Genomic DNA, 22,419 nt, shown 5'->3' with positions numbered 1-22,419 from the left:
CCATTTCCCAGGCCAGGGCCTGGGCTCCACAGGCGGCTCTTGGGCCGGCCGGCCACACATTTCTCTCCATCTCCTCTCAGCCCGTTAGGGTTACCTTGGGCTTGCACAGTGTGGCAGTCTTGGGGGTGGTCAGACGTCGCGCATAGTGGGGTCTGCCCCCAGAGCATCGGTGCACCGAGCCAGCCTCCATGTGGAATAGGAGGGGCAACGTGGCCGTGGGACCTGGGAAGCCTGCCTCGTCGGGGTCCTAAGGGGTCACGAGCTGTCAAGTCACCTAAAGGAAAACCCATTGATTCGATTAGACCAGTGAAGTGGAGGGAGACCCTGGTCTGCGCGGCCTTCCTCAGTCCCAGGAAGGAAGCGACACGGGGGTTCTGTGACCTGAAGGTGGTGAGGACCGAAACCACCCACCCGCCCACAACGGGGACGCCAGAACCCCCTCACGGAGGCCGCTACTACGAAGGGCTTTTACTCTGCTGGGACGGCCCTGCCCCACAGAGGACTTCATCACTCACTGCAGGGACATCCCCAGATGATTCTGCCATGGGACACATCGGCCATTGAAGTCCCCAGAGTCTTTGCACCCGTGGTCTTCCACCCCGCCTTTTGCAGTGCCCCCCGGTCCTGAGCTTGTCTATCCGGACCCTTCACAGTGCGGGCCTGGAGGGAACAGCCCTGCCTCACCCAGGGGAGGGAGGGGGCAGGCTGTCCTGCCCTTAGGCTCTGGTGAGGTTGGTAGCCTGCTGCAGCTTGGGGCCTGCCACGTGGGACTGGCTGGGGCTGGGCAGAGTCTGTGGCAGAGCAGCTCTGGGGCTGTGTGCCGTGAGGCCTTCGTGGCTCAGCTGTCTTGGGTGGTTTGCAGGTAACGTTTCTGGCAGCTTGCTCACAGGGGCTCCAGGGTTTGGTTGTGGCGGACCCTGAATTCAGTGAATAAGCAGATCTGGCCCTTGTCTGTGCCACCCAAGGACGCGGCTGTGGCTGGGACTCGTCCCCTGTGCCTTCGGGAGCACCCCTGCAGTTGTCTTTGGCCACGGAGGAGCCCACCCTGACCCCAAAAGCAAGGCTCACTTTGGAGACAGACAAAATGAGGCCCATGGAAGCCATCGGTAGAAATGATTTTATTTAGAAATCTGTGCCGGTGACATTCGGGCGACATGCAGACGGTCGTGCTTAAGCTGAAGGCCCGGTCACTTCCCCGTGAAGGAATCATTAGGATCGGAATGTTTGTTTGCGCCAGACGCTGACTCAGTTTCAGGCTCAGTGACACTACCTGTGTTCAGGTCGGTGTCTGAGAACACAGGTGTTGTTCAGGACGACCCCAGACATCGCACGAAGGCAAACCCCGTCTGCACGGCTGGTGCACGGGTCCCTCCCCTGTTCTGGACGGTCTCTGGGAGACAGCTGGAGGCGACAGACTTGCTGTTCGAGCACAAGGAGCGGACTTCCAGAAACACCACCAGCTGCGTGTTCCAGAGAATCCCTGACTCCGAAACGAGAGAGCCACCTGGGGTCTCCCAGCAGTTTGCGAAGTGAGAGCACTGGTGCCCGGGGGGTGCCCAGGGTCTGAGCTCCCAGGCGCGATGGATGCCACCGCGCCATCCTCCGCGCCATCTGCCACACCGTCCTGGCCCTGGTGCCTCCGGCCAAGGGTGCCTTTCACCCGCTGAGCAGACAGATGCCCAACGCCGGCTGCTGGGGAACGGAGCCCTGGGGGAAGAGCCTGGTACCGTCCAAGCGGCAAACGTCATCGCTGCCGCCGCGCCAACAAAGCGGGGTGAAGGTGAGCAGAGCCTAGGCGCGGGGCATGTGTGGCTGCTGAAGCAGATGGCGTGGGCCCTAGGCCTGAGCCCCCGGGCAACTGGGTGGGACTGGGGGTGCTCCCAGGGCCCCTGAGGCCCGAGTCTGTGTCCGGTGTGCTTGGCTAGGAGGCCCGAGTCTGTGTCCGGTGTGCTTGGCTAGGACGCAGAGCCTGGCAGGCCGTACCTGGAGCTGTTCTAAGTGGCGGGGGTTGGCAAGGCTGGAGGGTGCGCGGGGCCACGGGCACTGGGGGGCTGCCGGCGTGGAGCTGGGACAGGCTCGCCAGCAGCCAGAGGCTGGGTCAGGATGAGACCCCTTCAGGCCTGCTGGGACAGGGCCTGCGAAGCTCAGGTACCCCCATCCGGGCTGGTATGGGGAAGAGCTGAGCTGGGCCCCTAGAGTGGTCTGGAAGGAGGGGTCGGGGAAGTCTGGGGTGTGCAGAACGGTCTGAGAGAGGGTGGCGGGGGTTTGGGAGGGTCTGAGTGGAAGAGAGGGGGAGGCTGGAGTGTTGGGGGTAGGTCTGGGCGTGGGAGTAGGAATGTGGACCCGGGTTGGCACTTGGGCCACTGAGAAGCCTCAGGGCCCCACTGGAAGGTTTTGGAAACCCCTGGAACCCTGTGGTTGGTGTGGGGGTCAGAGGTCATTTTGGTCCTTGGTTGCTGAGCAGACATAAGCCAGACTCGTGAAAATAGTGCTCTGATTCGGGGTGGGTGGCTGTGGAGTTTTGGGGGGCAGGATCCCTGGAGAGTTGGGTGAGAGTGGGTTTATAGTTAAGAAGTGTGAATGGTATGTGGCTCCTGGGGAGTCCACGTATTCTATTTCTGTTTAATTTTTAAATAGAGTTTTACACTAGCAGAAGCACCCCGACCTGCACTGGAGCCCGTCCTCTCCGGCTCAGCCGGGCCTTTGAGCCTCTGCCTCCCGGTGCCCCCCGGGTATGCACCCTGCCGCCCAGGCGGAGCCCCAGCTCCTGCGCCGCGGTCAGGCTCCCTCGTCTACGGCGGCAGGAGCCGCGCTGCTGGGGCCTTCTGGGCCTGGGACAGCAAGCAGGCGCCTCTTTTCTACCCGGGTCGGTCCTCGCTTTGGAATCCACACCAGACCCGCTGTCCCCATTATTGAAACGTGGCCTTCATTCTCCGTAACTTGTCCTGGATTTTCCGGGAGTGCTTTTCGTTGCTGATCTGGTGGAAGGAGGCTCTGTTGTCTGCGGCTAAAATGGAGATGTCAGCCCCACTGAAGCGTGCGATTCTTTGCTTGAGGTAGGACTGCAGCTTGGGGTCGGGCGCGAACGTGTAGGGGTTCTCCTGGAACGCGTGCACCTGGCTCACCACCTTGGCTATGTTTCTGTGTAGGGAGAAGAAGTGAGCCGTCAGTCTGCACGAGCCTGTGCCGGTCAGTTCCCAGCGTGTCCCAGGAGTATCCAACCCATGCCTCTTCCGGTACAAACTCTGGGCTCAGTTTTCTATATTTATTCCCAAGGCCCAACCTCATTTCAGTACTCGGGCCTATCTGCCCGCCTGCACCCCCGCCCGCCCTCTGTTCGTCCTTCTGCCCGTCGGTCCAGGCAGCCACTCTTCAGTCCGTAAACATGTACTGAAAAGCTGTGCTGGTCCTGGTTGGTGCTAAGGGTTCTGACGGGAGCACACCCCAGTGTCAGTGCCTGGGCCGCGACGGAGGAGCCAGACAGACGCAGGTCAGTCAGGATGTGCTTAGGGGTCCCTGGGCATGTGTTTCTCCCCAGCTCCGTGTTCAGGGACATCAAGAGCCTCCGTCACCCAAGTATTTACGCCCTGGGCATTGGCCAAGGCTGTGAGCTGGGGTTCGCTGGCCTGGAGAGCGGGAAGGGGACTGTGACCAGCACACCCTCGGGTGTCATCCAAGGAAACTGGGATCACGAAGCAGAAGTCGGTAATTCTGCCCGGGGGAGGCTGTGGACTGTGCAGACAGATGTTCTCACCCTGACTGTGGGTAAAGAGACAGCACCTCCCGTAGGAAGGACGGCACTTTGGTCATTAAAAGGCAAACATGTGGGGTGCCTGGGTGGCTCAGTCAGCGACGTGTCCGACTCTTAATTTCAGCTCAGGTTGCGATCTCCATCCAGGTCCTGAGAGTGAGCCCCGCGTGGGGCTCTGCGCCGGGCATGGAGCCTGCGCAGAATTCTCTCTCTTTCTGCCCCGCCCCACCCATCTCTCTCTCCCGCAGATAAATACAGACAGACATGAACATACATCCAGACCTAAAACAGAGTGAAGAGCTGGCAGTGGGCCTCTGCCCTTGCTCCTTCTGGGTTGTGGCCTTCTCTCCGATGGTTAGTTTCCATTTTGCTAACACGGACTAGTGTGCTCTGTGTTGTCTCCTAAAAAACTGAGTTGGTGGCCAGAAGGAGGTCGGAACCTCCGGGCTCCAAGTCCCCTGGGCTGTGCCTCCTGAGGTCTGCCCTGACCCTGAGGGGTGTGCAGCCGGACCGCGGCCTGACCGGCCTCCCCTGTCTGCATGCGTGGGTGGTGCAGGGGGTGGACGGGCAGGTGCGTCCAAGGCTGTGGGGCTGCCTGGGAGAGAGGCTGGCCCAGGCCTGTGAGATGTGGGGGGGCATCTCCACGGAGGCCTGGGACCCCAGGAGAGCAGGGCTGGAGGCAGCTTGTGGTTTCCGAGGCAGAGATGATCATGACCCTGTTTGCCTGGGGTCGCCATGGTGGTTTTCACAAGCAGCCCCCAGTCTGCACCTCCCAGGTGTCCTGGGCCCCCAGGGGTGCCAGGCAGGGGAACCGTGGCACCACCGGCCCGGGCAGAGGACTGGCCACGGGTGCTATGCAGCCGGTGCGAGGGTCCTGTGGGTCTGCTGGGAGCCCGGCCCCTCACCTGAGCTTGCTCCACCGGTGGGCGCCGTTGGTCATGGTGAAGCCCCCCCGTCTCCAGCTGCTGCACGTGCATGGCCAGGAGGCGGGCCGAGGGCAGCGTGGGCTGTGCCCGGAAGCGCCGCCCCTCCATCAGACACAGGCTGTCGCTCTTCAGGAAGACCTGGGGGCCCAGTTGGGGGTGTGGGCAGGGGAAGACGGGGGAGGGGTCAGTCTGGGGTGCTCGGCTCAGGCAACCCCGGTTGGCACGGGGACAGCCCCTGCAGGGAGGCGACAGCCCTGATGCACACCCCGTCCACGCTGTACCGCGGAGGATGGGGTCCGGCTTGGACGTCCGGACGTCTGCAGCTGGCAGATACCAAGGGAACGTGGACGCCCATGAGAAAGCCACACACTTCCCGCCATCAGAAATGGCAAACTTGTTTCCTAACTTACTCTCTCTGGGCTCCAGAAAATAGCCGGGCCACCCAGCTGCCCCGAGGAGGCTGTGACCCAGGCTGCCCGACTTGAAGGACCTGTTTGTGGTGTCGACTGAGGACACACACGGCCCACCCGCCCTGCGGAGAGCGGTGTTTGGGGCGGCGGTCGGCTCCCAGGGCCGCCTCTGGGGAGATGCCCAGCCTTCCAGCGTCTCCTCAGTCGAGATCTCGGGAGGCGGCCTCTGCACTTTGAGAGAAGCAAGGAAGCCAGTGGGTCAGCCACGCTCGGTCGGGTCCTCTGGGCATCTGTACCTGCTGTCTTTGCCCCGCGGGGAGACGGGCAAGACCAGACCAACTCGGGACAGGGGTGGCGTGGGGCCGCCAAGCAAGCTCTGCCCAATGACCGCCCAGGGCTGCACAGAGAACGTCCGTAGGGGAGCCCTGGGGCCCCAGGCGGCCAGAAGTGCGCACGCAGCACCCCTACCTCCACTGCTTTCAGCTCTTCCATGACCTCCGCTATCTTCGCGGGGAGAATTCTCCAGGCCTGAAATGAAAGCACGGGTGAGCCCCCCACGGCCACGCCACTGCCCACGTGCCTGCCTGCAGCCTGTGGCTCTGGGGGGCGACTCACGGGGGACTGCCTCACGGCCACGTGCTCCAGGCCTCCCAGGATCTGCATGGCTGTGGCAAAGTTCCTCTGCTCGTAGCAAGACTTCGCGATCAGCAAGAACTTGGACAGCAGATTCACCTGCAGCTGGAACCAGAGGCCACACTCAGTCCTCCCGCGGGACACAAGCGGGTAGACAGCCCGGGGGCCCAGCAGAGTGACCCAGCGCCCGGCCGCCAGGGCAGTGAGGGGCGCCCCTTGGGGGAAGCAGGCCGGAGAGAGGAGTTGCCGGGAGACGCAGGAGGACAGGCATGACTTGAAAGCACAAAGATGTGAAAAGAAGTCACCCTCACTGCTCTAGGGCAGGTCACTCCCCAGACAAACCTCTAGCAGGCGGTCAGATGCGGGGGAGGGGCACAGCTTCGGCGTCTGGAGGGCGCATCTAGTGCGGGTGCATCTGGGGGCCCACGGGAGGTGAGCCGGCAGCTTCTTCTCATTTTCTGCCTGGGGGGGTCCTCCCCTCACGGGGTTCCAGAGCCTGACGGGCGAGGGCGTGGGGTGGCTTTGTTCCCGCGGGTCCCCCCACTCCCCGCTCCTCTGTGCTTAGCCAGTCAGCGGATCTGGCGGGAACAGCCCACGGGGTTCTCATTCCTAATGGGGCGCACCCTTTCAGAGCTGCCTCACGAACTGCCACCAGGGCTGGGATCTTCAGGTGGGGCATTGTCTGTAGGTGCCAACCACACGCCTCTTCCCCTTCCCCGGGCCTGGCCTTGCCTGTGTGGTCGCACAGATGGCCCCTGGTTCCCCATGGTGGCCTCCCAGCTGACCGGCTTACCAGGCTCTTAAAGGATCTTGAATGACATTTACCGGCTTATACTTTTTAAGTTGACATCCCAATTTTTTCTTCATACGTTTAAATAGATGCAAAATATACTTTCCAGCACTTTCAGAGAAAACTGTTCCGTCACATCTTTTCCTTTTTTTAAATGTGGTAAAAATGCGTAACATAAAATCTGCTGTTGAATGGTTTTTCGTACAGCTCAGTCGTAGCTGCTCGCCTGCTAGTGCCACAGCTTACATGTGTCTGCCTTGTGTGGCGGCCGTCAGAGCCCCGCTCCCCGTCCCTCGCCCCCAGCCCCGGCCCCAGCCTTCCACTTTCCGGGGTGTGACTTCGGCTACCCCAGGGGCCCCCTAGGCTGGCGCCACGCGGCGTGTGTCTTTCTGTGACTGGCCGCCCCCCGTCCTGTCCCCCAGGCTCATGCGCGCTCTAGCCTGTGTCAGGGCTTCACTCCTCGTTGAACCCGGGCTCGAGTCCGCAGGACAGACAGACCGTCTTGTTCACCCATTTGAAAATGGACGGACATCTTTGGCAGCCGTGTTCCAGCCCACGTAAGACTGCCTGATGAGACTGAAGCCCACCATTTTTCATCTAAAAAGAGTCCGCGAGCTCTCCTTCAGGGCGACGAGCTTCAGCGTTTTCCTTCCGCACCCGGTCTCTCTGCGCTGCGCCGCCTGCACGGACCGCGCGGCGGCCACCGGGGCCGTCATCACACAGTCGCAGTCTCTGGCTCAAAATTTGACTTTTAGCTCTTTTCTTGACCACAGTTCACAAATACAAAAGTCAGTCTTCTGGGTTGTTCTGATGTCACAGTAAGCAGCACACAGCCCGGGAGACGGCGGGCCAGCAGGCGGCAAGCAGGTCTGTGGAAGGGCCGCGGCCACTCGTCGGTCGTTCTGTCCTTGCTTACGGGGATGCGGGAAGCCTTCCACGACCGTGGATGGAGTTCTGCCCCCGCGTCCCCACGAGTCCTTCCTGCCCTTCTAAGCTGGGCGCCCACGACCACGTGTCCGTCCGCCGAAGGCCCCGTCGAGCACGCAGGCCAGCGCGTGTGTCCGCGCTCCGTGCTGCCCTGCTGGGCAGGGCGCCTGCAGGCTCCGGACCCAGAGCCCAGCTTCTCCCTCAGGCTGGGAGGGCACCCGGCCTCCCTCTTTCTGGGGGCTCCGGAGGAGGAAGACCCTGGGAAGCCGAGGTCAGGAAAGGACCGCAGACGGCCCCGTCTGCAGACCTGATTTCGGGAAGCTACATCCTGATGCCGCTAGGGACACTGCTAAGTCGTTAAGCTGTCCCCGCATCCTGGCACAAAGGAGGGTGGGTCAGTGTGCCGCCGACAAACCCCTAAAGCCTGGAAGCTCCCCCGAGAGGGGAAAAGCACGAGCTGCGAGTGCTAATGGCTGCGCGTCCGGGTGAGCCGACACACGGGGGACGTTAGAAAAAGCAAAACCAGCTGCGGAGGCCGGTGATGCCGGAACAGACTCACCTGCACTTTGCTGTCGGATGAGGGGGGCGGCCTCCGAGGGCCGGGGGCAGCCGGGGCAGAACAGAGGCGCCCCCACCCCTCCGTGTCCCCCCAATGCTCTGCCCGGGCCAGCCCTGGTGGGGATCGTGCTTGAGGGGACCTGGTGCTGGGGCCGGGGTCCGCCGTGTAGCCGCAGCGGCCCTCAGCGGGGTGGGGCCCCCGTGGGAAGGGGCTTCTGTTTCACAGGAGGAGCCCGAGGGGTCCCGACTGTCCCTCCTCATGTTCCACGTCACTAGGCAGGACTCCAGGGACCCGCCGTCCACTGCCAGCCTCGGGCAGCAGGAAGCTGGAGGCCTCGGGGACAGGGCGTCGGCGGGCCGGAGGCGCACACGCACCAGGGACCGGGGCCCTCTGTCCCCCCGGCCCTCTTGAGCGGCGGGAGCTTGGAGCGAGGTGCCGGCTCCGAGGCAGGGGACTGTCCCCCTTGGCCTGCGCAGCACCCGGCCTGAAGCAGGTGAGTGGCCGAGGCTGAGACACCCTCTGTCCTGGCCAAGGCCCCAAGGCCCTAGAAGAGGCCCCAGAGCAGCAAGCGCTTGGCCTCGACGGGCCGACCTGAGTCTCGCAGGCCAAGAACACACCCCGCACTGCCTGTGGTGGACGCCGCAGTGACCGAGCGGGTCCCCACCCTCGGATGGTCCGGGTTCGGGGGACACCTGGGAGTCACGGTTCCTAGCCCTGGGACCTGACTTGGGCGGGAGTGTGGACGGAGCCCCGAGGGCGACGCTCTGACTGAAGCCTGAGCGTGAGCCGGGAGGGTCCGTGTGCGTGGGTGTGGGGGAGGGGGCGCGTGTGTCAGGGACTGTGTGACGGAGCATGTGTCAGGGAGCCAGTAAGGAGATCTACGGGGCAGGAGGATCTCTGTGCGTCCGAGATGATGACCAGGAAAGCCACGGTGTGAGTGTGAGGGAACGTGTGTGAAGGGGTGTGTCTGTGGAAGACCATGGGTGTAGCAGAGAGTACACACGCGTGCAAGGCCCCTGGAGGAGAGGCTGGTCACGGTGACCAGAGCCAGTGTGCGTTTGCGAGACGGAAGAGTGGCGAGAAGCCAGGGCGTGGCCGGCGGCACACACTGGACAGCTGGACAGCGTCTGGTGCCACCGACAGAAGCTGAGACGCCACTTTCCCCCTTGGCCTGGGGTCGGGCCTGTGGATTCCCGGTGCTTGGAGAACGTGCGAATGGGTTCCACGGGAGACACCGTGTGCCCGAGCGGTGATGCCCCAACCCTCCTCTGAGGGGGCAGCTGCCGAGGCACCCACCTTGGACGTGTGGCTGGTCACGATTTCCGCCGCCACCCAGGTGCTGACATCATCCGCGCTGCGCAGGAGCTGCAGCAGGTACTTGTCCTGGACGTAGCTGGGCAGAAACAAGCTGCAGGTCTTGGCTGACAGGGAGTCGGAGGAGCCGGCTCTGGAAGAGACCCGGGTGCACATGGTGGCGAGGAGGACACGTGGAGGTGGCCCTGCCCGGCCCTGGGGCTGCAGGGTCTCTCTGGATCCACGGGGGGGGGGGGGGGGGGCGGGGGGGGCGCGGGGAGAGGGGAGGGCCCGGCTCCGGGGCCGTTCACGACACCGGTGTCTCCCTTTGGTCACGAGAGTCCACGAGACACTCCGATGAGGTCCCCAAGACCCTTCCACCAGCCACCTGTCCCAGGACTCTAGGGTGACGCCCCACAGGTGAACACTCACTTGGGGATGGCCACGCTTTTGTCCATGACGCCCAGGGCCCGGGAGTTCAGGAAGTGGACAGGGTGGCACTTCTGAAATAATTCCTGTTGGAGACAACGACACAGACGCTCGGTCCTTTCCTCGCGGACCGGGCCGTGTCTCGGGGGGTCCTCTCTGCCCGGCTGCCGTGACCCTAGGTAGGATCACTGGGGTCACCATCACTACTGTCTCCTGCCAAGTGACACAGGGCCCAGGATGGCGGGGTTGGAGGGGGTGCCACAGGGTGGGGTGCCCAGGGGCGGGGCTGGGGGAGCTGAGGAGCCAGGAAGGAGGAGGCCCGCAGGGCGCCTCCAGTGCCTGCAAGATGGGCGTGTCGGGACGGCGGGGCAGGTGGCAGGGGAGGGTCTGCTGCCGCCGCGGCCCTTCCGGGCGTCCTCCCCACAGCCCCTGCCTGTGCCTCTGGCCCCATTCCCTGCCCTCCACACGTCCCTCCCGCAAACCTCTCTCTAGCACCAGAGCATCCCTCCTCAGGACGCCCCTGCGGGGGAGCTGCGCACAGGCCCTCACCCTCCGCCCCGGGGGGCACCGTCCCCCCTCCCCCGGGGCCGGCCGGCGGCCCCCAACACCTGTTGCAGCAATGTCAGCTGGCTGAAGAGCTGGTGGGTGCTGTACTCAGTCAGGAAGTAGGGCCCCTTCTCGTTGGCCTTGGCATAGGGGCCGTAGAAGTCCTCGAAGAAGCAGGGCTTGGGCAGGGCGGACGCGATGGTGTACTGGCGCTCCTTGTGCGGCAGGGCCAGCCCGTTGCCCCGGGCCAGCCTCCAGGGGAAGCTCTGCAGGGCAAGGGCAGGCTGTGCTGAAGGGCCGCTGGCACAGCCGGTCCTGCCTGGGGGCAGCCTCTGGGGGTGGAGCGCTGGAGGGGGTGCAGGCTGCCTCCGGGTCCGGGACCCTTCGGGCCATCTCAGGTAGAGCCACAGAGCAAACCCCTCCCGCTGGGGCCGTGCTGGCTCAAGGACACCTGTCCCAGCCACTTCAGCAGGTCCCCCAGGGACGGAGGCACTGGGATTTGGGGCCATCCCCTGACATCACGGACAGGTCCCCACAGACCCGGCTCACATCCCAGGCCATTTCCTGACAATGGTTTCTTCCACCCAGACCTCTGGCCCGAGGGTCAGAACGTTAGGTCATCTGAGCACCTGGTCTTGCACGGAGCGAGGTGGGAAGGGCAGTGCCACCCTCCTGGGCCAGTGCCCAGGACCAGCAACTTGGGGGGGCCTGTGTGTGCTCACACGTGTGCGTGGGCGTGTGTGGGCGTGCACGCTCCGTGTTCTCTGAGCTCAGGCTGAGCGCCGGGAGCTGCCCTGCCTGGGAAAGGCCCCCACCTTCCGGGAGATGCCGTCTTCTGAGAGCCTCTTACAGAGGGCATTGAGAGGTCTGGCGTCGTCCTCGGCCTCCTTGGGGTCCTCCAGGTCGGTGCCGCGCAAGGAGCCCTCGGCCCGCCGGTCAGTGCCCACCTCCAGGAGGCCCAGCAGGTGCTCGGCGGAGCCGTCCAGGGGCAGGATCTGGGCAGGAGCACAAGGCGGTCACTTGCCCCCAGACCGGGGCGGCGGCTCTGAGCGCCCGAGTGAGGCCCGTGGCGGTGCAGGGGCTGCTCGGGTGCTCTGCCCCGGGTCACCTTGGAGGAGATGAAGTCCTCCAGCCTGCTCAGGAGCCCGGAGTTCCGCGTGAAATCCACCGCGTAGCAGTCCTCCAGCCAGGCCTGCAGGAGGCAGAAGCTCCGCTTGTAGATCTTGGTGAAGGTCGAGGTGGGGTCCTGGTGGGCCCTGCAGGCAGAGGGGAGGAGGCCTGAGTCATGTGGGGGCCGCCGGCTGGCCGTGGCAGGTCCGTCTGCTGCACTAGGCACATGGCAGGCGGCAGTCACCCCGCCGAGCACAGGGGCATGAGTGGGTTCTGAGCGTGGCTCTGCCTTCCAGGGCTAGTTCTGCACAACCCTCCTGTCTCAGGGGACAGGAGAGGCAGGAGCTGCACAGCTGGGCCACAGGCTCGGTGACTGGGCAGGAACCTGCTGCTTTCCTCCGCCCTTGCCTGGCGCCCAGTCCTGGAGCATTTGTCACCTCCTGCAGCCAGGGCCTGAGACGCCCGGGGTCTGGGAGGCAGTGTGCGGACACTCGAGCAAGAGGTGAGGTGGGAGCTGGGCTCCACGGGCCGGCGTCTCTCCTGTGAGTCCCTGCCCCCAGGGAGGGAGTGCAGGGGGAATCTGGCGGTGCCACGTCCCTGTAGCTCCCCGATCCCAGGATTCCAGCCCCCGGCTGAGGGCTGGCAGGGCCCTCCTCCCCCTGGGCTGCCCCCATCCAGTGGATGGGCGTGCCCCCCCCAGCCACCTTGCTACCTGTCCTGCCCCTACCCTCAGCCTTCCCCGATCCTCACGGCCTCCAGAGCCGAGGCCTCTCTCTGGCCATGCGCCCCTCCTGCTGCTGCTTCCCCTCCCTCAGGACCCCGTGGCCCTGTCCGTGTTCTTCCTTCTCCCACCCGGCTCTGCCCCCATCCTCGTCAGGGTCACTGGGGACCCCGTCGCCCTTCATGGTCACTAACGGGGCGCCACGGGGTCCACCCTGGGCTGTGTGGCCCTTGTGGGGCCCGGGGCCCGCGGCCGTACCTGGACAGGGTGCTGTTGATGCGGTCCAGGAGGAAGTGCAGGAAGTCCTGGGGTGTGCAGAAGTAGCGGAAAGTGTAGAGGAACTGCTGCACGTAGCCCTCCAGGAAGGCGTCGCTGGGGTGGAGAGGGGTGGTCAGGTCACAGGCCCGCCCGCGGCGCGTCCTCTGGCCCTGCCGACCCGGGGCCAGGCCCCCGGCTCGTGGGTTCTCTCTGTGCACGCGAGTAGCCAGTCCCCCCACCAGACCTTCCCTGTGCCACAGGAAAGCTGGGGGGGCCCGGCTCCCTGCAGCCTTCATTAGCGGTTCTGGGGCGAATGTGTGAGAGGGCACGCGTGTGAACGTGCGTGAATGTGAAGGCGTGAGTTGTGTGTGTGAGCGTGTGCACACGTGTGCCCATGCCGGCAGGATGGTGGGCAAGAGAACCCTTCGGGGAAGTAAAAGGTGCACGCGGGGTGCTGGTAACAGGAGCGACCCCCAACTGTTTCTGGTGAGAGGACCTTCTTCACCATTGATTTTGGAGGCACCCTCACTATCTGCTTCTAGAACCTACCCAGAAATCTCCTATGCGCATGCGGCGGCCCCAGCCCCCATACTGGAACTCACGGCGTTAGAAATGAGAGCAGCAGTCTGTGCCCCGAGGTTCGCAGTTTCCTCAGGACAAAACCAGGTAGTTGAGGGAATGAGGGTCCTTACCCTTCACTGAGTGTCCCCCACCCACAGGGGTGCCCCAGAGAGCCCGAGGTCAGGTGACACCATGCAGGTCAGTGACTGAGTTCCAGAAACAAGGAAGGCGTGTGGGTGCTGGCAAGGCCGCCTCCCTAGCCACTGGAAGATGTGCTGCAGAGCTGAGACCTGGTGTCCGAAGAATGAGGGGGGCCAGCCACCTGGTCACCCTGGGGCTTCTGTGGGCTGGGGGTGCTGTGGCTGGGGTCAGGCCCAGCCTGTGAGGATAAACCACAGCCTTCGCGAGTGAAGACCCTCCTGTCGTTGGAGATCCTATGCACACACACACAGCACACCACACAATAGGCCTCAACACACACTCCCATGCATGTGCGCACAAACCCAATTCACACCCCCACGCACATACCCGTGCACACACACACAACTCACTCACACCCCCCCACACCCATGCATGTACACACACCCCACTCACACCCTCCACGCACACACACTAACATACGTACGCACACACCCCACTCACCCCCACACCCTACTCATACCTTCACATGCACATACCCACCCCCATGCACATATGCACACACTCACACCCCCACATGTGCACATATACTCACACACACATACCTGCACACACAGATACACATACCTCACTCACACACCATAACACGCATACACGCACCCTACTCACACCCCCCACATGCACACAGCACCCATGCATGCACATATACACACATCCCATACCCTACTTACATGCCCCCTACATGCACACAAATACTTCACTTACACCCCCACTCACACACCTAGCACACATGCACACAGCCCGCTCACACCCATACATGCATACATACCATGTACATACGTACACATGCATATACCACCCACATGCATAGCACACACATGTGCACCCCTCTCACACATCACACATGCACACAACATGCCCATGCACATATGCCATGTGCACACACACACCCATGCAAATACACACCCCCACTCACACTCTCTCACACTCTCACACACACACACACTGCTCATACACATGCAGACACATGTACACACGTCTCCTGTAATCACACAGCCAGCCCTTGGTTTGTGTGTGCGTCGTATACCCATCTTGCAAAGGTCTACCTGGGCCATCCGCCAAGTGGAAGGCTCCCAGCACAGCCAGGTGCAGCCCACCTTGGGAGTTCAGGTTGCGTGGGAAGAGACTGCTGTCCTCAGAGGACTGGCAGGCTCCTGCTTTCAGAGACTTCCCTGTTCCCCAATAGCCTCCAGTGTCTCCTGCTGACACCTGACCATCAGTTCTGGGTCTCCAGAGCCTCCAGCGCAAAGAAGGCCTTGGGGGTTCCTAAGTGTGTCATGGGTCTCCCAAAGCCAAGACTGGGTGAGCCCTCCCACCACCGCCTGGGAAGGTAGTCTGTACCCACCCCTGAGCTGCCAGGCTGTTGCGTCAAGGGAATCTCAGGTGGTCAGGAGGGGCCAAGGGTGGAGGGGTCTGGGGGGTGTCCTGGGGGTGCCTGTGACCCTGGGTGTGAGGGGCTGGTCTTCCCTGCTGCAGGGCGAGTACGTACGCCTTGCATATCTGTTCGGGGGTCTCATGACCACACACACTCATGCCTAGAGACAGTGGCTGCAAAAATAATTCAACACGCATGCTGAGACCAAGCTCCCTCGTGGGCCCTGGGGAGCTAGACAGTTAATTATGGGGTGTTTTAACCTAGCACAGTGGCTGTGATCCAGGCATGTCTCTGAGGCTCCTGTGTGTGTTTCGTTTTAGAAGCCTCCTGGGAGGTTAATTGTGCGTGGCTGCATTCCCCAGCACCTGCTTGGGTTCCCCTGCAACTCCAGGTGCAGGTCTGGCCAAGAGCTTGGTGAAGAAGGCAGATGGCAGCTGACATGGGCCGCTTAAAGTTCTGATGAAAATACTTTTTAAATGAAAAAAAGGATAAACCCATCTCAGATGAGGGAAGGCAGACTTTCCTCGCCTCATTCACCTCTTGGGGCCTGTTGCTTTTTTTCTGCCTCCCTTTTGCTTTCAAAAGGCATGAAGGGGTCCAGGGGATCTCACAGGCCCAACTGCCTGCTTGGGGCATGGGCAGCCGCACCTGGAGTAGAGGTATGCCATGAGCCCCAGAGGTGTGCCGGCCTGTAGGACGCGGGCCTTCCTCTGCTTGCTGCCTCGCGGGTGCTTGCTGACGTTGTAGAAGATGAGGGATGAGGACTCGTCTAGGGGGCTGAAATCCAGCGTGTCACAGTGGGCGGCCGAGATGTTCACGATCACAGGCAGGGCGCAGGGCTCCAGGCCCCACCGCTCGGCATACATGACCTGTGTGTTGTGGGGGGAAGCGAGCTGCCTTCATCTGGTTGGCCTGTGCTGCCAGGGTGCTGGGTCACCTGCTACTGACCCGGGGTGGGGGGCAGGGATTCGGGCAGACTTGCCTGCAGATACTTCTTGACCAGTCCCAGGAACTGCACTTTGCACTTCATTTCTTCCAGCTGCCCTCTCAGTTTGGACAGCATGGTCTTCACCTCGGAGCCTGGAGGTGGGCAGAGTTGCCACAAAGCGGGCCCCAGGCCCTTGCCCCCACACCCAGCCCCCCGGGAGCCGCCGCTACCTTTACTGCGCTTCTCCTTCTGCAGGAGCTTCTGGTAGAACTTCAGGGTCTTCCGGTGGTTCCTCTTCTCCATCAGCAGCTGCTGCTCCAGCTCCTGGCCAGGAAAGAGCCCGCGATGGCCTGGCGCGCTCGCGGAAGCCGGCCTCCCCTCGGGGCCCGCACAGAGCCAGAGCGCGGGACACGTCCCACGCGGGGACACCAGGGTTCCTAGGGACCTCGCAGGGACAGTCATGCAGCCACAGAAAGGTGTCTGTGTGCGCCCCGGGAGACGTGAGTTCGGACGAGGGGACCAGCCAACGGGAAGGGAAACCTCGCTGCAGTGCGGGGAGGAGGCTAGCGGCGGGGGGCGGGGGGCGCTCGGCGGCGCCCGCGGGACCCTGCAGGGGGACCTGGGGCTCTAGCCGGCCGGGATGGACGGGGACGGTTTCCTCCTGCCCCGGCAACAGCCCAGCCAATGAGAGACGCTCACGGCCCAGCCAATGGGAGGCGGTCAGGGCCCAGCCAATGAGAAGCTACTGCTCTTGCAGCCCCCAGTTTAGGCCAATGGACTTTCGTTTGCAGCAGGCGCCCCCACGTCCTCTACAAACGCGCCCCCAGGCCCCGCCCCGCCCCGCCCCGCCGAGCGGCTGCCCTTGGGCGGGGCGTCCAGGACCGCTTCTGGCTGGTTGGGAGGCGGGGCGGGTCCCCCCCACGACGGGTCCCCCCCGACCGGCCGGGGACCCCAGCTGCCCCGCGAGGCCCCTGCAGGACCCCCACGGGGCTGCCGCCGCCCTGCACGTGGGCCCCCGCGGGTGAGGACCCCACCCGAGGCCCGGCCGTCCGGCGCGCGTGGTCGAGCCCGAAGGACGCTGGTGCGGAGTCCCTGCCCCAGACTCTGGCTGACCCCCCCCCCCCCCCCCCGGCCCCCCCCCCCCCCCGCCCCCGTTCCCTCCGGGCCCCTCGGCCGTGCTGCACCGGGGTCAGCGGCCAGGACGCGTGGCCACTGCTGCCCGCGGGCAGTTCAGAGAGCTGGTGCCAGCGGGGCATCCTCGTGTCACGGCCGGGGCGCCCAGAAGCAGGGGTCCCAGCCCCTCCTGGAGAATGTGCATCTCGCAGGAAGGTCCACGAGTTAGCTTGGCGGGAGCAGTTTCTGTCCTCCCGTGAGGACGGTCTGGATTCTTCGCTCCCCCAGAGGGACCAGGGAAGCCTTGCTGGCAGGGCAGGCTCGGGCCGCGACTGTTAGAAATGACCAGAATCCAGACATGGTTCCTGCCTTCAGGAAGGAGGGGACAGTTGTAGCCTGGCTCACTGCCCCAACCCTGTGGGGCCCAGGGCTGAGCATGGGTGTGATTCTGGAGCGGAGAGGGTGCTGGAAGCCTGGCACGTCCCTGGGAGGGGGCCTTGAGCCACCGCGGGTCTCCAGCTGGGGGTGTGAGGTTGCCTTTACCTGCAGGAGGACGACAGGGGTGTAGGGTGGACGCAGTGAGGGAGACCTGGCCAGGGCCAGGAACCAGAGGAAGGGGCAGAGGCCCAGGGATCTCTCAGACTCCCACCAAAATAACTTCCTGCTAACCGGGTTCACAGTGGCCCCAGGACCCTGAAACGGCCACACTGACAGGAACCTTAATCTGAAACCAAATACACAGTGGTCTTCATTTGGGCGCATCTAATCAGCTCAAACACACACAAGCTTCCCCCATTCTCCTCTGACGACAAGGGATTTGGCTTTGTCAGGAGCATTGATTTCTGTACAATGTTGTGAAATTAAAAATGCAGGTGGTGTTTTTATCTAAATATTTGAATCCCCTCTATCTAGTGATTTTACTGAAAAGGTGGTTCGTGTGGCTGTCGTCTTCCCCGTGCTGCTATCCCGACAGCCAGGTCACCGATGGCCGCACCAGGTGGTAGGAAGCACCAGGCCCCGGGCAGCTGTGGGGCAGGGGCTGTGTCTGCTGTTGGGGGACGCGCTGCAGACTGAATACCGATTCACCACCTCCTCCGCGCCTCAGTGGTTAACTCAGGTCTCCCAAGGCCTCTGGGCCCTTCCAGCTGGGCCACATGCAAGCTGCAGGGGGAGGGGTCACACCCTGGGACAGCAGGCCATCTGTCTCCATGGAAACAGAACGCTGATTTGGACCACAGCGAGATCCCCGCAGGAGGCAGCTGCTTGGGGAGGAAGCCGGCGAGCGGCTGCTGAGGCATCTTTCGGCTGGGACTCTGTGTGAGGAGCCCGTGGGTCTGACATCACACAGCCTGGCTCCAAACCCGCCTCCCCGACTTGTCGGCCCAAGGACCCAGTCGCTGGCTGCCAGCGTGGGGGACAGAATGAGCGCCCCCGGTGCATGGGGCAGAATTGCGTGTGCAGGACCTGCGTTCACCTCTGACGTGGGAACCACGGGCATGTGAGGGGCGCCTGGGGGGCTCCGTGCATTAAAGCCTCTGCCTTCGGCTCGGGTCATGATCTCAGGGTCCTGGGATCGAGCCCCACATCGGACTCTCTGCTCCGCGGGGAGCCTGCTTCCTCCTCTCTCTCTCTCTGTCTGCCTCTCTGCCTACCTGTGATCTCTATATGTGAAATAAATAAATAAAATCTTTAAAAACAATAAAATAAATAACATGAAAGTGTCAACTCCTGTCTTGCAGGCCACACGGCTGCCGGCTACCCGGTGGGTGGCACAGGTCTGCAACATGTCATCCCTGAGGACAGTCCCGTGGGACGCCACAAAGCCTGGCAGCAGCACCCGCAAGTGGCCCCCACAGCTGTGCTCCAGACGGACTCATCTCCGTCCCCTGGAGGTCTGGTTCGCGCGAGGACCAGGGGCTCTGCCGTCCCATCACTGCGTGCTTCTCTGTGATCCTGGCTTGCTTTCTTTTTTTCTTTCTTTTTTTAAATTTAAAATTTTTGGTTTTTTAAAAATATTTTTATCCATTTATTTCACAGAGAGAGAGACCACAAGCAGGCAGAGAGACAGGCAGAGAGAGGGGGAAGCAGGCTCCCCGCTGAGCAGAGAGCCCCATGCAGGACTCGATCCCAAGACCCTGAGATCATGACCTGAGCCAAAGGCAGCGGCTTAACCACTGAGCCACCCAGGTGCCCCCTTTCTTTTTTTTTAAATAAAGATTTCATTTATTGATTGGAGAGAGAGAGCACACAGAGAGAGAGGGAGAAGCAGACTCCCCACTGAACAGAGAGCTGGACACGGGGCTCCATCCCAGCACGTTGGGGTCATGACCAAAGGCAGCTGCTTAACCGATGGAGCCACCAGGTGTCTCTGCCCCTGGCTTTCTGAAGACAGCTTGACCCTGGCTGACCTCCCTCAGAGCCTGAAGAGGGGAAGGGCGGCCCTGAGCTCTCTGTCCCTGGGTTTTCCCTCTGTGCAGCTCAGGACCGCCGCAGCGAGGGCCCTTCTGCAGCGACTCCGCATAAGGCTCTGTCCGGCACCATCGCCCCCTCACACGCGGTCCGGATGCTGATCCAGACCCCTCCCGCCAGAGAGGGCCGATCGGAGGCACCTGCTTCCTTCTGGAACAGGGCTCATAGAGTCCAGGACCGTTCTGACTGACTTTAAAACTAAATCTATGTGAACTAAACTCCACACAAGAGGGGGTGATGGAGAAGACACACTCGAGTGGGGCGTCCCCACGGCCATTCCTCGCAGGAGCCCAGCAAACCCGACCCCAGTGGACGCGGACTGGCGAGGTCTAAGGAAAACGTTCAGGGTCATTTGCGTTGAGGTGTTTCCCCACGGCCTCACCCAACAAGCGCCTTTCCCCGTAGAATTAGGAGGAGTCAGTGTCCGTGTGCTCTGAGGAACAGCCACACAGAGCAGCCCTCGACCGACCCAGGCCCGAGAGCTGCCCGCCCCGCGGGACGGAGGGAGCTGGAGAGCCGGAACTCGTAGACAGAGAGAGAGGAGGGATGAACAGAAATCAGCACCTAAATCCTGAGAGCAAGGGAGGGGGGCCTGTGGCGTGGGCGCGCGGAGACGCGGGCACCCAGCCGGCCCTCAGGGCAGGGGCACCTCGGCGCACGCTCGGGGACGGACACCGCACCCCCCAGCAGCTCTGCCCTCCCCAGCGCCGGGGCCTGCTTCGCACTCCCTCGGTTTGGGGAGGGAAGCGACAGTGGGTCTGAGGGCGGTTCCACCGGCGAGTTAGCCCGAGGCTCACGATTTGAAGCAGAAGCAGCGGGTTCTCAAAGAGAAGCGCGAACCTGCGGCTGCAGCCAGCCCGCCACGACGCAGACGAGCGCGCGGGAACTCACCTGTCTGCATTCTGGTTCCAGGAGAGACGTCTTCCCCAGGTGGGCAGGAACGAAAAGGAGAACCAGGTCACTCCGGGCCACTCCACAGTGTCCCTCAAACTGCCTCCCTCCTCCTGACGCCTCGCCGGTGCCACCACATGGTGACTGTGGGGCCGAGCCAGTTTCCGAGGTGGGAGGCCCAGGACACCTCGTCCCAACCACAAGGCCACGGTCTGGGTTAGAGCGGTGCTGGCCGCCAGCACACGCCTGGCCTGAGCTGGTCTCTGAGCCCACCTTCAAGAACAATCTGAGTGTGGTGCAGGGGTGACTGGTGTCGCTCGTGAGTGCGGCTCCCTGCAAAGGGCCAGCGCCCTGAGGAGAGCGCGGGATGCAGCGAAGGGCCCCGTCAGCCTACACCGGGCTCTCGCACGCACGAGAGCCTCTCCCTGTGGCACTGAACACGAGGGGCTGGAAACCGGGCTGTCTGTCCATTGCCGCCCACCCCAAAGATGTGGCTGTAGTCAGCAGGCATGACCTGTGAAGTCAGAGGATGACCTATGACATTGGAGGACACACCTGGACCCTTAGCATGCCCCCCCCAACTGCTGGGATTAAGCTGCTGGGGAAGGCGGTGTGGACACAGCGAGCTGCCCCGGGAAGGGCCCTGTCCTCTGTGACAGGGGCGTGAGCACCCCACCTGGCCTCCCTGTGCCCAGGTCAGCGGGGCTCTGGGTTCAGCTGAGGTCAGAGCGGCGAGCTGGTGGCGGGCCGTGTGCAGGGACTGGGGCAAAGGAGCCCGCGCGGGGACCCCGCCTCGCCTTCTCCGTTCACCGCCATTCAACTAGAAGGACATCCGCCGGCATCGGGTCAGAGAGTTATTTATTTACTCGAGGGAGAGAACGCGCAGGGAGCGAGAGTCCCAAGCAGACTCGCTGCGGAGCGCGGAGCCTGTGGTGGGGCTCGTCCTGGCGACCCTGAGACGCGACCCCGGCTGGGACCGAGCGTCGGACGCTGCACCGACGGCGCCACCTCCGTGTCCCGCTCTCAACTGTTCTCAAGGTTTTATTTGGATAAACTCCTTTGCGACAAAATATGTACAACATGAAATTCCCGACGGTAACATTTCTTGTCACGCCGCTGAGTGGCTTGAAGTACATTCACCCTGCGGGACGCCCTCCACGTCCGGCATCCACGGCTGAGGCTCTGTCCCCACGAAGGCCCCATCCCCGCCCCCGCGCGGTCTCTGCGCACGTGGCCACCCCGGGGACCCCATGAGATTGGCGGCACACGGTGCTGGTCCCTCCGGGTCTGGCTGTCACTCAGCAGGCCTCGGGGCTCCTCCTCGTGGGCCGGGTGCTGGCCGGTCCCCCGCAAACGCACTCCCCAGCTCCGTCTCCGGCCGTCTGCTCCCATCTTGGGGCGGCCGTGGGCGCGGCACAGGGGGCTCCCGGAGGCCTCCTCCGGCTCTCCGGGGTGGACACGCAGAGCTGGACTTGCCGGCTTACGCAGTGCGGCCACGCTTACTTTTTGGAGGCAACTCCGGAGTGGCCGCGCCGGTCCCCCTTCCCACCAGCCGTGCACAGGGCTCCCGTTTCTCCGCGACTCGCCAACACGGTCTTTTCTTTCTTTTTCAAATTTTGGTGGGAGCCGTCCTACTGGGTGTGAGGGGGCGTCTCGTTGCGGTTTAGTTTTCCACAGTGACCAGTGAAGTGGGACTACTTTCAGCTACTTGTGTCGGTCCTCGGGGGATACGTCTACGCGGGTCCATCAGCCCTGGCTAGGCGGGGGCCCTGCGAGGCTGCTGCCGTGTTCCCTGGACATTCTGGACATTTCGCCTTTCTCAGAGGCGTCTGTGGGTGTTCCCGGCTGCTCTTGGTGTGCCCGTCCCCTCTGCGGGGGGCATCCTTGGACGCACCACGTTTCAATCGAGCGCAGTTTCTCTATTTTCACTTCTGTTGCCTGTGCTTTTGGTATCGTATCCGAGAAGTCGTTTCCGTGTCCAGTGCTGTGAAGAAATAATTTATAATTTAGCTCCAACGTTCAGGTCTCTGACGGCTCAGTTAACTTCTGGAAGTGGCGCACATACAGGCCCTTTCGCAGGTCACGCCGTTTTCCCAGCGCCGCGTGTCGCGAAGGCCGTCCTCTGCCCGCTGGCTGGTCTGGCGGTTGGTCAAAACCCATCTCCCGCGGGCTTGTTTCTGGCCTCTCCAATCTGTCCTGCGGGTCTGTCCGTCCGCCCTCGTGCCGGGCCACACTGCGTCGGCGACGGCAGCTCTGCAGCAGGTTTGGAATCAGAAGAGTGAGTCGTCACTTCTGCTCTTCTTTTCCAGGACTGTTTGGCTCTTGGAGGTCCCTTGAGAGTCTGTGTGAATTGTAGGTGGGATTTTCTATTTCCTGAAAACCCATCATTGAGCTGCTGCTCCTTTCAGCTCCGTGGCAGTGTGGACGTGTGCATGGGGCACACTCTGAGTTAGAAGCTCCGCGGCAGTGTGGACGTGTGCATGGGGCACACTCTGAGTTAGAAGCTCCGCGGCAGTGTGGACGTGTGCATG

At 62.9% G+C, this 22,419-nt stretch overlaps 1 protein-coding gene and 1 long non-coding RNA gene across 2 annotated transcripts in view; one reads left to right on the top strand and one right to left on the bottom strand.

Annotated features, from left to right (window-relative positions):
* Positions 1 to 1,103: 1,103 nt before the first annotated feature.
* The window catches only part of KNDC1 (kinase non-catalytic C-lobe domain containing 1), a 58,001-nt gene continuing 36,685 nt past the window's right edge, over positions 1,104 to 22,419 (bottom strand). The window contains 15 exon segments of the mRNA XM_059398890.1: positions 1,104 to 3,141; positions 4,657 to 4,703; positions 4,705 to 4,815; positions 5,556 to 5,615; positions 5,703 to 5,825; positions 9,293 to 9,443; positions 9,722 to 9,804; positions 10,327 to 10,530; positions 11,080 to 11,259; positions 11,373 to 11,520; positions 12,354 to 12,467; positions 15,136 to 15,356; positions 15,470 to 15,567; positions 15,646 to 15,739; positions 19,889 to 19,918. Coding sequence (XP_059254873.1) covers positions 2,910 to 3,141; positions 4,657 to 4,703; positions 4,705 to 4,815; positions 5,556 to 5,615; positions 5,703 to 5,825; positions 9,293 to 9,443; positions 9,722 to 9,804; positions 10,327 to 10,530; positions 11,080 to 11,259; positions 11,373 to 11,520; positions 12,354 to 12,467; positions 15,136 to 15,356; positions 15,470 to 15,567; positions 15,646 to 15,739; positions 19,889 to 19,918 — 1,896 coding nt within the window. The 3' untranslated portion in view covers positions 1,104 to 2,909.
* LOC132016900 (uncharacterized) lies at positions 2,971 to 4,650 on the top strand. The gene is made up of 3 exons (XR_009404054.1): positions 2,971 to 3,056; positions 3,150 to 3,236; positions 3,539 to 4,650. It is a non-coding gene; the product is annotated as an uncharacterized LOC132016900 (long non-coding RNA).

Source organism: Mustela nigripes, chromosome 4 (assembly GCF_022355385.1).
Source record: "Mustela nigripes isolate SB6536 chromosome 4, MUSNIG.SB6536, whole genome shotgun sequence".
In the NCBI taxonomy this organism is placed as follows: Eukaryota; Metazoa; Chordata; class Mammalia; order Carnivora; family Mustelidae; genus Mustela; species Mustela nigripes.
The sequence above is the reverse complement of the archived record's forward strand: the minus strand, read 5'-3'. Positions and strand labels throughout refer to the sequence as shown.